General features: G+C 40.0%; 1 protein-coding gene across 1 annotated transcript in view; it reads right to left on the reverse strand.

Annotated features, from left to right (window-relative positions):
• LOC138246666 (carcinoembryonic antigen-related cell adhesion molecule 5-like) overlaps nt 1-12,708 on the reverse strand; it is a 152,502-nt gene that overhangs the window by 40,577 nt on the left and 99,217 nt on the right. The window contains exons 3-5 of the mRNA XM_069201412.1: nt 8,904-9,182; nt 5,943-6,206; nt 68-343 (exon numbers count right to left, since the gene is read on the reverse strand). Of these exons, the coding sequence (XP_069057513.1) occupies nt 68-343; nt 5,943-6,206; nt 8,904-9,182 (819 nt within the window). The remainder of the gene's footprint in view (nt 1-67; nt 344-5,942; nt 6,207-8,903; nt 9,183-12,708) is intronic.

Below are 12,708 nucleotides of genomic sequence, written 5' to 3' on the forward strand. Positions count from 1 at the left end.
GAGCTCAGAATGTCTTTACCAGAGAAATGGACGGGAGACAGGAAAGAGGGAACGTGGGATTACTTACAGGCAACAGTCAGAGTCTGGGGGTCACTTGTACTATTGCTCACAGGGTTCAGGGCCGTGCACTGGTAGATCCCTGAATCCCCGCGGGACACATTGGAGATGGTCAGGGTTCTGTTGTCTGGTGACAGAATGATATTTCCAGGTAGTGTTTGGCTGCCATTAAAGGACCAGAAGATTGTGACAGGCACACTCGGGGTATCACAGGTTATTTCCACAGGACCCCGGTTCTCCACCAGCTGCGAGCTCACATACTTCACTGTGGGTTTAGTCACCAGCTCTGCAACCAGAATAAAGAGACAGGATTATATTGTGTGCAGTTTACTATGTATCTTCCTAAGGATAAATAAGGAAAAGGAATGGAAAAAAGCAACGGAAAGACAAATCTCTACCCGGGGATTTCCCACACTCTCATGTGGGTTCTGCGCTTCATTAAATTTATTAAACTATATATTGAAGGTGCCATAATCTCAAGAAGCACCTCCAGTCCTTGTAGGAAACAGACAACAGGAATGAGCCTTACGTGAAGGACTATAAAGCCTTTTTAGTGCCCTGCCTTTTCACTTCCCCTGCTACCTACCCCATACCAAAGTATATATTAAGAACCCAGAGGGACCTGAGATCTCAAACACCGTTTTCCAGAGTGAAGCCCATCATTCACTGATAACAGCCCAGGTGAAGATGATTTGCCACATAGTTTAACAGCTTGTCCTTAAAGGTTGACATCAGCCCATTCAGAGCACAGGAATGTCCTCAAGCTGGACATTAGGCTTCTAACCAAGTATTTTTCTGGACCATTCTGTACCACCTTAGACCACAGCTGATTGCTCAGGGACATAAATAACTAAATAGGGCAATGACAACAACTAAACATAGTGTGGTCATTTGTGAAGTAAGCAGTACTCAAAGAAAACTCTCTTGAATGATGGAAGATGTTATATCCATACAAAATGAAGTCTACTCTGTCATCGGGAGGTCTGGAAGCAACAGAATTACAGTACATTCACAACTCTGGATGATCGCGTACAGTGAAATAGTGGACTCTCATTGGTCAGACCTATCACTTGGAATGTGCTTGGAAGTTGACAGGATGGGAAAATGAAAGAAAGTAAGATTGACACTTTTTGCATCTTTAGATGATGCCCCATATGTTTAGATTTCTGTACATATACAGCATACGTCCTGAAAAATGGTGGGGTGTTAAGTCAACCAGTTTTTAGAAAACGTATGATGCAAAATCCATGGTTTTATTTTTATTACCACTTTATCAATGTTTTCTGGGGGCAACGAATGTGACAGTTCTGTGCTGTGGTTGTCCACTGCCCACCTCAGTGCAGCATAAGCTGCATTTAGAAGCCAGACAAGAATGCAATTTCTGATGACATTTTCACAACTTTGTTCAGTGTTTTACAAGCTCCCTGGTGTTAGGAGAGTCAGTATGAGGGTTACTGACAGCTAAGGGACTGCATTACAAGAGTGTGCAGTTTTAATATGGTGCATTTGAGGACTGAGAATGAATTGAATGACTTCTGGTTCGAACCTGATGTAAAAGCGTATGTGTAGAGTTCAGAGGAGTGTTCAGTGTTATTCTGAAGAAGAGAAGGTTGGTTCTCACGTGGAAGGTCCCAGAAAGAGCTTCTTTAAACTGTGAAATGCATTACCCCTTTCATGCTGCACTGCCTAGGAAGGTCTGGTGCATGCCAGATTTGTGTGAGTGCAGACAGAGTCCCAGGAGGCTGTGCTGTTTGATTCTGAGCAGCATTGGGTCCTCTATGTGACAGGCCTGTGGGATGAGAAGAGCATCTTGAAATTGATTCTGGCCTAATGACTAGTCAGAGAGACAAGGCCCTGAGGCATTTTTGTCACTCTTAAATACAGCAAGTGCATAAGGACTGTGTGCAAATAAAGAAGATGTTCTGAGGGTTGTGTCCACAAATCCTGGGTGATACCCTGCCCACACCCAAGCCCTATTGTCTCACTGTCTGGGAGGAATACACAAAGTCTAACAGCAGGGTGATGTGACCCAGGACATTAGAGGCAGGCACCAAATGGGTAGGACAAGAAAATGCCAACTTTCGAAAAGTGGCATTTTCAGATTTGCGACTTAACTGAAAATCTAACTTTACCATGCAATTCATTTGAGTCCAAACTCTATCTTAATATTAAATGTATAAAGTTAAACCAATGTTATCCAATGGACGAGATAGGCCTTACAGTTGAGAAAAATGATTTTAGGAGTTTTTCACTACTAGGACATGTAAAACACATGTCCAACTTTTTAAATACAATGCACTCTAACAGTCCTAGGCCCTTGGCGTTCATGCTACGTTGTTACTCCTGACTAACCCTAAAAGTTGGGACTTGGAGAATTTCCCACCAAAAGGTGCGCTGAAAACTGACAGAAGACCAGGACCTCTCTACCTGCCGATCTGACTAAGGTTCATTGCCAGTTGGCCTGACTCCTCAGGAGCTCCTGCTTGGTTCTTCTACGCAGCAGCATTCTTTTCAGCAGGACCTATCAGCACAGATACCTGGCCTTGAGGAGACCTCATCCGCTACAGCCTGCAATTTTGTCCAAGTGGAGTTATTCACCTTCCAAATAAAAGTGACAAAATCCCATGGAAGAAATTCTTCATCCAACTCTGTACAGCGGCTCTCTTATAATGACGCCTCCTGCTCGGACACTACTGGCTGACTTGCCTCACTGAACTTTCTTTCTCTGAAACATTTCTTCAAAAAATCTTCTAAGTCTGAAGGTAAGTCAAGACCGGGTCCAATCCACCTCATGTAGTTGAACCGCATGCTAACACAGTTGCCCTTAACTTTTAAATTTGCCTCTGTCTCGTGCAACCAGATGCCTACGGTTGGCAATTCGATCGTTTTGGCACAAATTTTCACTTTATACTTTAAAAAGTCTTTACTCCGGTTCTACTGATTGGTTTTAATTTGTTTTGGTGTCATTTTATTTATTATGTTTTTCTCCATTTGTCTAAATCGACACAGGATTTTTTTCTTGTGTTTTGTTTTCATTTCATTACTGTTTGTTTGCTGCATAAATACTTAACACAGTGACTCTTAAGTTAAGCCTTACTGCTTTTGTGCCAAGCTACCAAAAGCTTAAGCACGGGTTAATTTAGTGACTTTTGTGGTTCGCAGTTGTTTATTGAGAAGCGTTTTTAGTCCACTCAATCAATAACCACATTTCTTACACTCACGATACACGACCTGCTGGTAATCTCCACAAAAGCATTTCACTAGATAAACCAAACCTATAATCTCTAGCAGTGTCTCGTGAACATTCATTCTGACGCAAGCAAGGGAATCTCACCCACTGTAACCATGAAGATGGGAGTCTGGAGCCTGCCTAGTGAGAAGCTTGTAACTTTGGTTATATTGCATGTCTTTCCTTCATTAGTGTAACTAATACACATTTCACAATGTCCAAAGAACTTGCATACCAGATGGACCACTCAAGATGCTGCTAGAATCTTTTTATTTTAGACAGTTAGTTACCTCCCTTTTTAGGGGCGAGTGCAAAGCGCCCCGTCCCTCTTCTAATCTCTCTTTAGGGGGATTTAAACCACACCCATGTTACGTCAGTCACTTTCATTGGTTCGTAGGCTTACCTTTTAAAATCCTCTTGTTTTCATTCGTGAAAGGGAGGCATACGTCACGCCTTTTCCGGTGTTTAGCCCTCCTCGAGAGCACCGGTAAACTACTGGAAACATTGAAGGCTCCATGTTTTCCATATGGTTTCTGAACTACTTTTTCTTTTTATTTCGCAACACGCTAGTTTTTTTCTTCTCCATTTAATGTGGCAAGAAAAGTCCAGTTAGGAGTTTACAACGGTAATAGCTCTAACTCGATGTAATGCGAGACCCGTTGTACTGCAAATGCTTGTTCTGTCAGGAATGACTGTATAAATTGTTTCTTTTTGAAACACTAATGCAGGTTATTATTATTTTGTTTAAATAATTACAGATGATATATGTTACCAAATATGTACTTTGATGGTTGATGAAAAATAGCTTTTTCATGGACAATCAAGTACTTATTCTGTAAAATACAGCTAATCTGTAATAAAAATACAAATATTACCCACAATGAAAGAATACAATATTGACAGACAACTATTGCTCAGCGCTGATTAAAGTCACAAATGAAAAAAACAAACAGATAATAAATTATAGGGGCATTCATGACCTATGATGTAACATCTCGTTTTGGTCTTGTATTTGAAAATATTAACACATTAATATTTAGATCATAGGATAGCAAAACATTTAAAATATTCTTAAAACATAATTGCTTGAAAAAAAGACAATGAGTTATCCTATCAGTTCCAAGACTCACAACAGCTATCTACACATTATGAATAAATGTCTCTGTTTATGTGGTTTGAAGCCTTTATAAATGAATTTTGATATTTTAACACAGTTCCCTCTCTGTTGACTTTGTTCTGACACAACCTACTTCTGAACTTGGTTTGTGCTTTTCTAAACTGGGTTAGGTTTAGGGGTTATGAGGTGTGCTGCCCCTCTTTTAATGCTTTTTATGTGTAATAGTTGGACAGACCCCATTGCCGTTTAACATACAGGAATAAATATTGTTTTTACATTTTTTCTGTTTTTAAAAGCATCTTTACTTAACAATGATTTGAGTTGCATTTTCAATATTGTCTTTAGAATTACTTCACTCATTGAAACGTATTGTAGGATCAGAAATTAAATTAATTAATTAGTCAAATCTATCTTTATTCAAAATTTGCAAGTGATTATATTCATTAAACACTTTGTCTTGACTGGTTAAAAATCAACCCACGATGTGCCATGTTATTTGTTTACATAAAATCCACAAGTAGATTTCGTATTGAATCCACAATGAAACACATTTTACTTTATTCTACATAGTAAATATAATGAAGCCTAATCGGAATATGTTCCTAATAAATGGTAAATATAGTTAATTGCTTGTTTTATAATTTATTGTGGGATTAAATGTTAACATTTGTGAACTTGTTATTGAAATTTGGTAACTTGGTTGATTTTCACACAAGGTAGTGAATTAATGAGTTTAAGATTTCACTGAGGAATGTGATGCACGTGGCACTGGTTCAAGTAAACACGTGGGTTCTTCCCATTATATGTGATTGATAATTTCATAAATCGTCTAATAAGGTATAAAGTATTAATTATTATCTGAGACGAGGGGCCTCCAAACATTTTTGGAATAAGAGCAGCTTAGTTTCAATAAAAATCACCCCGACCTACTGCTACTATTTGTCTTGTTATCGTTGCATGATTTATCACTCATATATTAGTTTTAAATACATTAAAACATTTTTCTGTAAACATCTAAAGAGCAAATATACACATTTCAGTCTCAAATACACACTTTCCAAGTTTGGCATACATTTACAAATTCAGCCAAGCAAGAGTTTCTAATTTGGTAGCTGGGCTGCCTATAGAAAGCTACTTACTTAACCTACTCTTGTGTAATCATCTCTGTATATAGGATTCATCTAATAACCACACAGTGTTTTTTACGTCTGTCTTGTGTTTGTATATATCCACTTTTTAATAACTTGGTTATCACAGTGATTTGGTTAGAGATCCATTTTAAATATTTTTCCAGTAACAGTTTATTTCCCAGTTAAGCAAAGATCACATTATAAACCACGCTCACTCCTTAACCACCTTCACATATGATCTCCCTTAATTATTTCATAGCCACTTTTGAAACAAAATAAAACACAATACCTGGACATGAGACAACTGACAAACAAGGAATGTAAAAGATTGAAAGAGTCCACCACCAACACCACCTGGATAGTAGGAGGTCAGCCCACTCCCGCAGGGATTAAAGAAATGCTTACTCACCAAGGACGCGGATTCCCCATAATGTGTGCTTAGAGAGATGCGTGACACTGTTAGAGGTGTTACAAGTAAAGTTTCCAGAGTCAGCCAGAGTTAGAGAGTGAATGACCAGCTCAGGTCCTGTATTCAGTAAGGATTCCCCATTGAGAAGCCATGTGTACAGTGCAGGAGGGTGAGATGCAGCCGTGCAAGAGAAAGTGATAGCTGAGCCGGCTGCATAAGCCGACTCCTTGGGGTTGACAGAGATCACCGGAGTGTCAGGTCCATCTGAAGTAAACAAATTAAATGAACAATTTTTAAAAATTAAACCAACCGATAAAACACTTACTATTCTACGAGTGTTTGTGTTTATTAACACTGTTGTGGTGGTCATTCTGACCCTGGCGGTCTTTGACCACCAGGGCGGAGGACCGCGGGAGCACCGCCGACAGGCCGGCGGTGCTCCAATGGGGATTCCGACCGCAGCGGTAAAGCCGCGGTCGGACCGGCACCACTGGCGGGGTCCCGCCAGTGTACCGCGGCCCCATTGAATCCTCCGCGGCGGCGCAGCTTGCTGCACCGCCGCGGGGATTCCGACCCCCCCCTACCGCCATCCAGATCCCGGCGGTCGGACCGCCGAGATCCGGATGGCGGTAGGGGGGGTCGCGGGGCCCCTGGGGGCCCCTGCAGTGCCCATGCCACTGGCATGGGCATTGCAGGGGCCCCCGTAAGAGGGCCCCTACATGTATTTCACTGTCTGCTGCGCAGACAGTGAAATACGCGACGGGTGCAACTGCACCCGTCGCACAGCTTCCACTCCGCCGGCTCGATTCCGAGCCGGCTTCATCGTGGAAGCCTCTTTCCCGCTGGGCTGGCTGGCGGTCTGAAGGCGACCGCCCGCCAGCCCAGCGGGAAAGTCAGAATTACCGCCGCGGTCTTTCGACCGCGGAACGGTAACCTGACGGCGGGACTTTGGCGGGCGGCCTCCGCCGCCCGCCAAGGTCAGAATGAGGGCCTGTGTGTCTTGCAGACAGAGGCCCTGAAAGTATTAGCTGTTGAGACACAAATAAGATTAAAGAGATGCAATGAGGATGTTCAGCCTCAATCTCTTATTCTGGAAAAAGTATAACTTTGTTCAATGAATTGGTTTAAAGAACTGGTCATCTGGTGCAAGCTGCTGTGTATCTTCAAACCAATAGCATTTACAGAGCATAGCAGAGGCAAAAGTGATAGAAGAAAAGTTACAATTTATATCAACAGCTGGAGATCACTCAGCCGCGTCCCCCAGACAGGTTTTGGCCTACTTCATTCTCATCAGTGAGGTGTAGCTTCAGTCTTAAGGCTGAGTAGTGTGCACGGGCACAGGTGGTGCTCAGGTGGGCATACCAATTGCACTTCGGGTGTCAACTGCAACAAACAACATGATGGAAGGAATGCTTGAATTAACCTCAGTCACTGGCGAGCACTCAGGGCCGCATCATTTGTCACCCACTGTACCATTCTAGACAGCGATCAGCCACCTGCAAACCAGCATTGGTCCAAAGCAAAAAGGACAAAAGCTGATTTGCATATAGCTCGGATCCTTCCGAAGTGGCACAATGGGTGAAAAATGATGCGCTGGAATGATGCTAGAGCAACTGACAGTGGCTGAGATGTTTTGCAGAACATTTGATGAGTGCAAGGCAGTGCAGCGCAAGGCTCTAAGTGCGTCAGTTTTTCCTAGACACTGTTTTCAACTATAGCCCTCTGTTGAGGCCAAAACTGTTGTAAGGTGGCTCGTGTTCCCATTCAGAAGGGTCCTGATTAGGCACTATTCTTATTGGAGCTGCTGAAAGTGGTCGAGACTGTTTGCAAATGTTGTACCCATAACCTTTCTTTTTTTCTCTTATTTAAGCTGTGGTAACACTATGGGCTGAGGTGTGTAGTCAGAGAGACTTCTGAAGGGGATTGGGATTATCAGACTCCAGCGATTTAAAGTGAAATAGTTCTGTTACAAGGTAATGTTCAAGCAGAATGAGTAGGGGCACAAAATTCGAATCCGATTTTCATCAGCTAACAGAATACAGCAACTAGAGACGAAAGCCACCAGCAGAGCTGAAAATGAAGCTCACACCTACATGGCTCAGAAGCAGCAGGTAAATGTGCAAAGGAGTTGGGCAGGAAAGTAAATGTCTTAATTGACGTGTTGTTTTGGGCTTTTTTTGATAATGATTTTGTGTTTTATAATCTCATGTTATAGTCTGTCGATTAAAGTTCTGAGTTGTCCAGAGTGTGATGTCTGGGGACAAAGTGAACCATCTGATTAAGATGGGCCCACTGTTCACACACCTGAGATTACTGAGTGCAGAGGTAGTAGGACATTCTGTAGCAGATGTAAAATGTTTTTTTTTTTTTTTTTTTTTAACATAGCCAATTTTGGTTAAAGGAATACGGGATGCATTTAAAAAGAAAAAAATGAAACTTTGAAGTTTCATTTTTGAAGGTTATGTAGTTGTTCCTTGCACCACTGCCTGCTCTTAACAATTGTTTTTCTAGCCATTCGCAAAGGGTAAGGGGCCCCTGAGGGACCGGGGACCCCTTCTCATTTGTGAATGGGTTAGTACCAATTTTAAGGTGGAGGTCAATAACAAATGTTTTTCAACCACATTTAGGATGCAAAACATTTGCACATAACACCGTGATTTAGTATTAGGAAGGGACACCCTCAACATGCCCCTTCTAAATACAGAATTGCAAAACCCAAATAGCGATTCAGTAAAAAGTTACCAAACCGCAGTTTGTGCTTTGCACATCAGAAAAGGCATTAATGTGGTTTCAAATGGCCCAATTCTGCAAACTGGACCATTTGCAAATGAAAAAATGCTTAATACATCTAGCCCTAAACATCTTAGTGTAATGCTTTCCAAGATATAATCCCAAAAAGGTAGCTGCACAATGTCTGTTTTACGAAAGAAAGAAAATGACGAGTTTCCTGGTGACACTTACAGCTAACGGTGAGAATGTATTGGCTGCTGGTGGAATGACTGACAGCGTTGGACGCCCTGCAGGCGAAGCTGGTTCCTGTGTCACTCCTGGTGCAGGGTGAAAGAGTGAGAGCCTGGCTGTTACTAGTGATATTAATCCTTCCTCCAGATGTAATCAATTTGTCATCCTGGTACCACTGATAGGAGACGTCTGTGCCCGATGCATTGCAGAACAGATCCAGTGATCCATTCTCTACAGGGTTCTGAGGCATTGCTTGAATAACAGGGATAGAAACATTCTCTGTATAGAAGAAAAAGGTGCAAATGTGAATTACTTAGATGCATTTCTCGATTCACGGTCTCTCCTTCCCATCCTAATCTCCATCTATCGTTCTACGAACATTATCTCTTTTTTCAGACAGCAAGTACCTGTGGGTACTGGAATGCCATGCTTCATACCTGTCCATTACCCTTGTGTAAATGGTATTTGACAATATTTGTCACTATATGTTATGCCCTAAAAACACATTTTGATGTAGTTTAGGATCATGGATTTATCTCTAAGGACCTCATACACTCACCACAATTGAAACTTATTTTTCTTTGTTAATCTTTAATCAAGGTCAGATCTCTATGGTGCTTCACAGATATACGAAGATTACAGTTCATTCACCGCACCAGAGTTAGTTTCAGATATTCTCAAAATGGAAGCAGCCTCCTGACCTCTACTCATAGCCAAAATATTATGAAGGTGTCAGTCACTCAACTCTACCAACTTCTAGACCAAAGTGGACTTTAAGACAATATACATTCTGAACTCCCAGTTGAGCATCTGGCTTTAAAGAATAAGTAGGTTGATATTTCATTTGATAGCAAAATGATCTGTATCCAAAACAATAATTTCTCTTCTTATCAGTGATCAGTAGTCGTACTCATACAATTCCAATAGGCCATCTTGAACTTGCTGCATCTAACTTAGCTTAGTGCTAGTTCACATATTTTCTTTCAGAGTAAGACATAGTGACCACACCTTCCTTTGGACATCAAGCCCCTACATTCACACGTTATGTGACACTCATTAGATGGCCGCCCTACATTCATACACAGATGACAAATAAGTCTGCTTTATAACCTGCACGAACCTTTCCAAGCTTTCTCTAGGTGTCAAGAACACGTCCCCTGATTCTCAAACCTTAACATATTCAAAATTGAAATTATGCTAAAGGGACCACTATCAGAACAATGAACTGAAATCTTCAATATACACCAATGCTAGCAATGAAACCAATAAATATTCAATATATGAGCATGTATAAGTCAAAAGGGAATACATAAAGGAAAAATATATGGAACGATAAAGAAGCCTACGCTATGAATATATATATATATATCTATGCACAATGATACATGAAAAAAACAAGGCTATAATTTCTCATTTCTATTTTGACTATTGGCGCCTGATACAAAATAAACATTATTCTGAAAGGGATTAAAAAGCATAAATCAAATGTAAAAAGAAATTGTAAAAACAATCATTAGCAACTTTTGATTGTCTCTACTAAGTTCACACTGTTATGGGAACGTATGGATGTTTTGATACCAGCAACGTCAAATAAGGCAACACACAGATGAAAACAATGACCATTCTTCTGAATGAGACCAAAAAAACTTTAAACCTTAATAGAAGTTTTTCGGATTTTCTGCAGATGTAGGTGACAATGAGGGAGCCACAAGTCTCCGAAAAAATGAGGACGCTGAAACCTTAGGTGAATAAGATGTCAAGGGCGTCAGTGCTGATATTTAAGACAAGGGTGAAGAAGTTTGCAATACCAATTGAACTTGAAAATGAAGAATCTGTAGGCCTGGTGCTTACTGGGGAAGACACAGGCATGTGATGGCATTGAAACATTATCAAATACAGCTTTTTTAATGATGGGCAACGGCATTGCACTACACAATGTTTAATGCTCTCTGACTTGTCAAATTATATCACAAATGTTGTGAAATGTTATTGGTGATTGTTTCAATGGGATGTCCATTGAAACTGTTCATGTACCGGATAGCAGGGTGATTAAAATATATATGAAAAAGTTCAGTTAATTTCTCGCTTAACTAATACAACAGATCTTCTCCAAAGTAGGATGCCATTGCTTCACAACATTGATGTTCAGTCAGGTACCATCCATTTTCATTCATGTTGGCATTCATGCAGGATTTATTTCTTCACAAGGCAAAAATATGAACTATAGAAAGTATAACTGATATTCCACCAACCACATTTGAAATCAAAGAACTTAAGAAGAAATGCACCAAAAATGTCTCACAGCCAGTCAATAGGCCATATCCAGTGGTTTAAAAGACATAGATAATGCCTGTTGTGTTTAAATATAGTGTGAAATAAATCAGCAAAATGATTCAGGGAACTGAGTCTGAAGGAGCTGCTCAAATTTAGAAGTATACCAGGCTACTTGCAGTGCTTATTTATCATATCTACTTTTGGCCAAGGAAAACGTTCAACCAATTGTTTTAGGAAGTGGATAAAATGTAACACCACAGCATTTGACTGTCTTTCAAGAGTTAACATGTACCCAAAATTCAGGGTCAATCCATAGCAAGGTTTATTACTCCTCATCAAATATAAATAATTTCCTAAAAGTGTGTGATAAGAGGGAATGAATGAAGCAGGTGCTCCAAAGATTTTACAAGCAGGGATGGGATTCAAAGGGTTACAAGCTCCATGAACACTGATTTAATCACATAGGAGTGAATGGCCTAGTGGATTGGTGCATGCATATGTACTAACAAATGCAGAACCATCTTCTGTCCAATAACTGAATTTAAAAGGGCATTTCAAACATGTTAAAAAAGTATTTTATAAGTAAATGGCAAGACAATTACTACATGCAGAAGGCACATATGTTGTTGATTTTCAACTACAGAAAATGAAGTGCTCCCAATCTGTTCTACTGAAGAAGATTATATGATTTCTCCTTTTTGGAGATCATTATCTGTATTGGGATTTAACTATAGCAGAGACAGCTTATTAGCTTATGAACTGCCATAGCACTATATACATTTCAAGATGTTTAAGATGTTGTAGTGCTCAGTTCAGTTGTGTTAATGCTCATATTTGAGCCTGTCCTTTGTGTGAAAATAATGACCTTCTTTTAACAGCTTTAGAGCAAAAATACCAATAGTTGAGATTTGCAATATACATTTAGAAAGTGATAAGAAATCACTGTCAATATTCTTAAATGTGTCCTGCATTATTTCTGTGTTAGTTTTTCTAGTTCATTCTGCATCTTGTCTTTCAGAGTATTTCTCTTCACCCTTTGTAGCAGCAAAAATCAAGGTATGTACAAATCTTTTGTTCCTTAAAGGCAGATGTTCTTTCTCATCACTCAAATTAGACTGGGATAACACTCTCTGACATAGTGCCCCCACAATATATGGAACTACAGTGACTGGAGAATACATGTTGTACCTAGGTTCTAGTCTGAGAATCTGTTCATGCATAGATATCAGTATCAACTGGCCATAAGACTATTCAATTTTAATCAAATATTGTTAAATTGTATATTTTAATCTGCACCATTTCATTCAAACAATTATCCTTCTATTTCTAACCTTTAATTGACAAATTATGTTTTACAATTAATAGCGTCTTTAAATATTTAAGTGACAAAAAACTCACAGTCTTATTCAGTAATATCTTTAGCATATCATGAATTCCCTAAACAGGGTATCAGTGGCTTTAATTTGCTAAAGGTTTGCACCTCACACACTTGTTCCATAATCATTTTTTCCAATATGCATCATCATGTTCT

Source organism: Pleurodeles waltl, chromosome 7 (assembly GCF_031143425.1).
Source record: "Pleurodeles waltl isolate 20211129_DDA chromosome 7, aPleWal1.hap1.20221129, whole genome shotgun sequence".
NCBI classification, from domain to species: Eukaryota; Metazoa; Chordata; class Amphibia; order Caudata; family Salamandridae; genus Pleurodeles; species Pleurodeles waltl.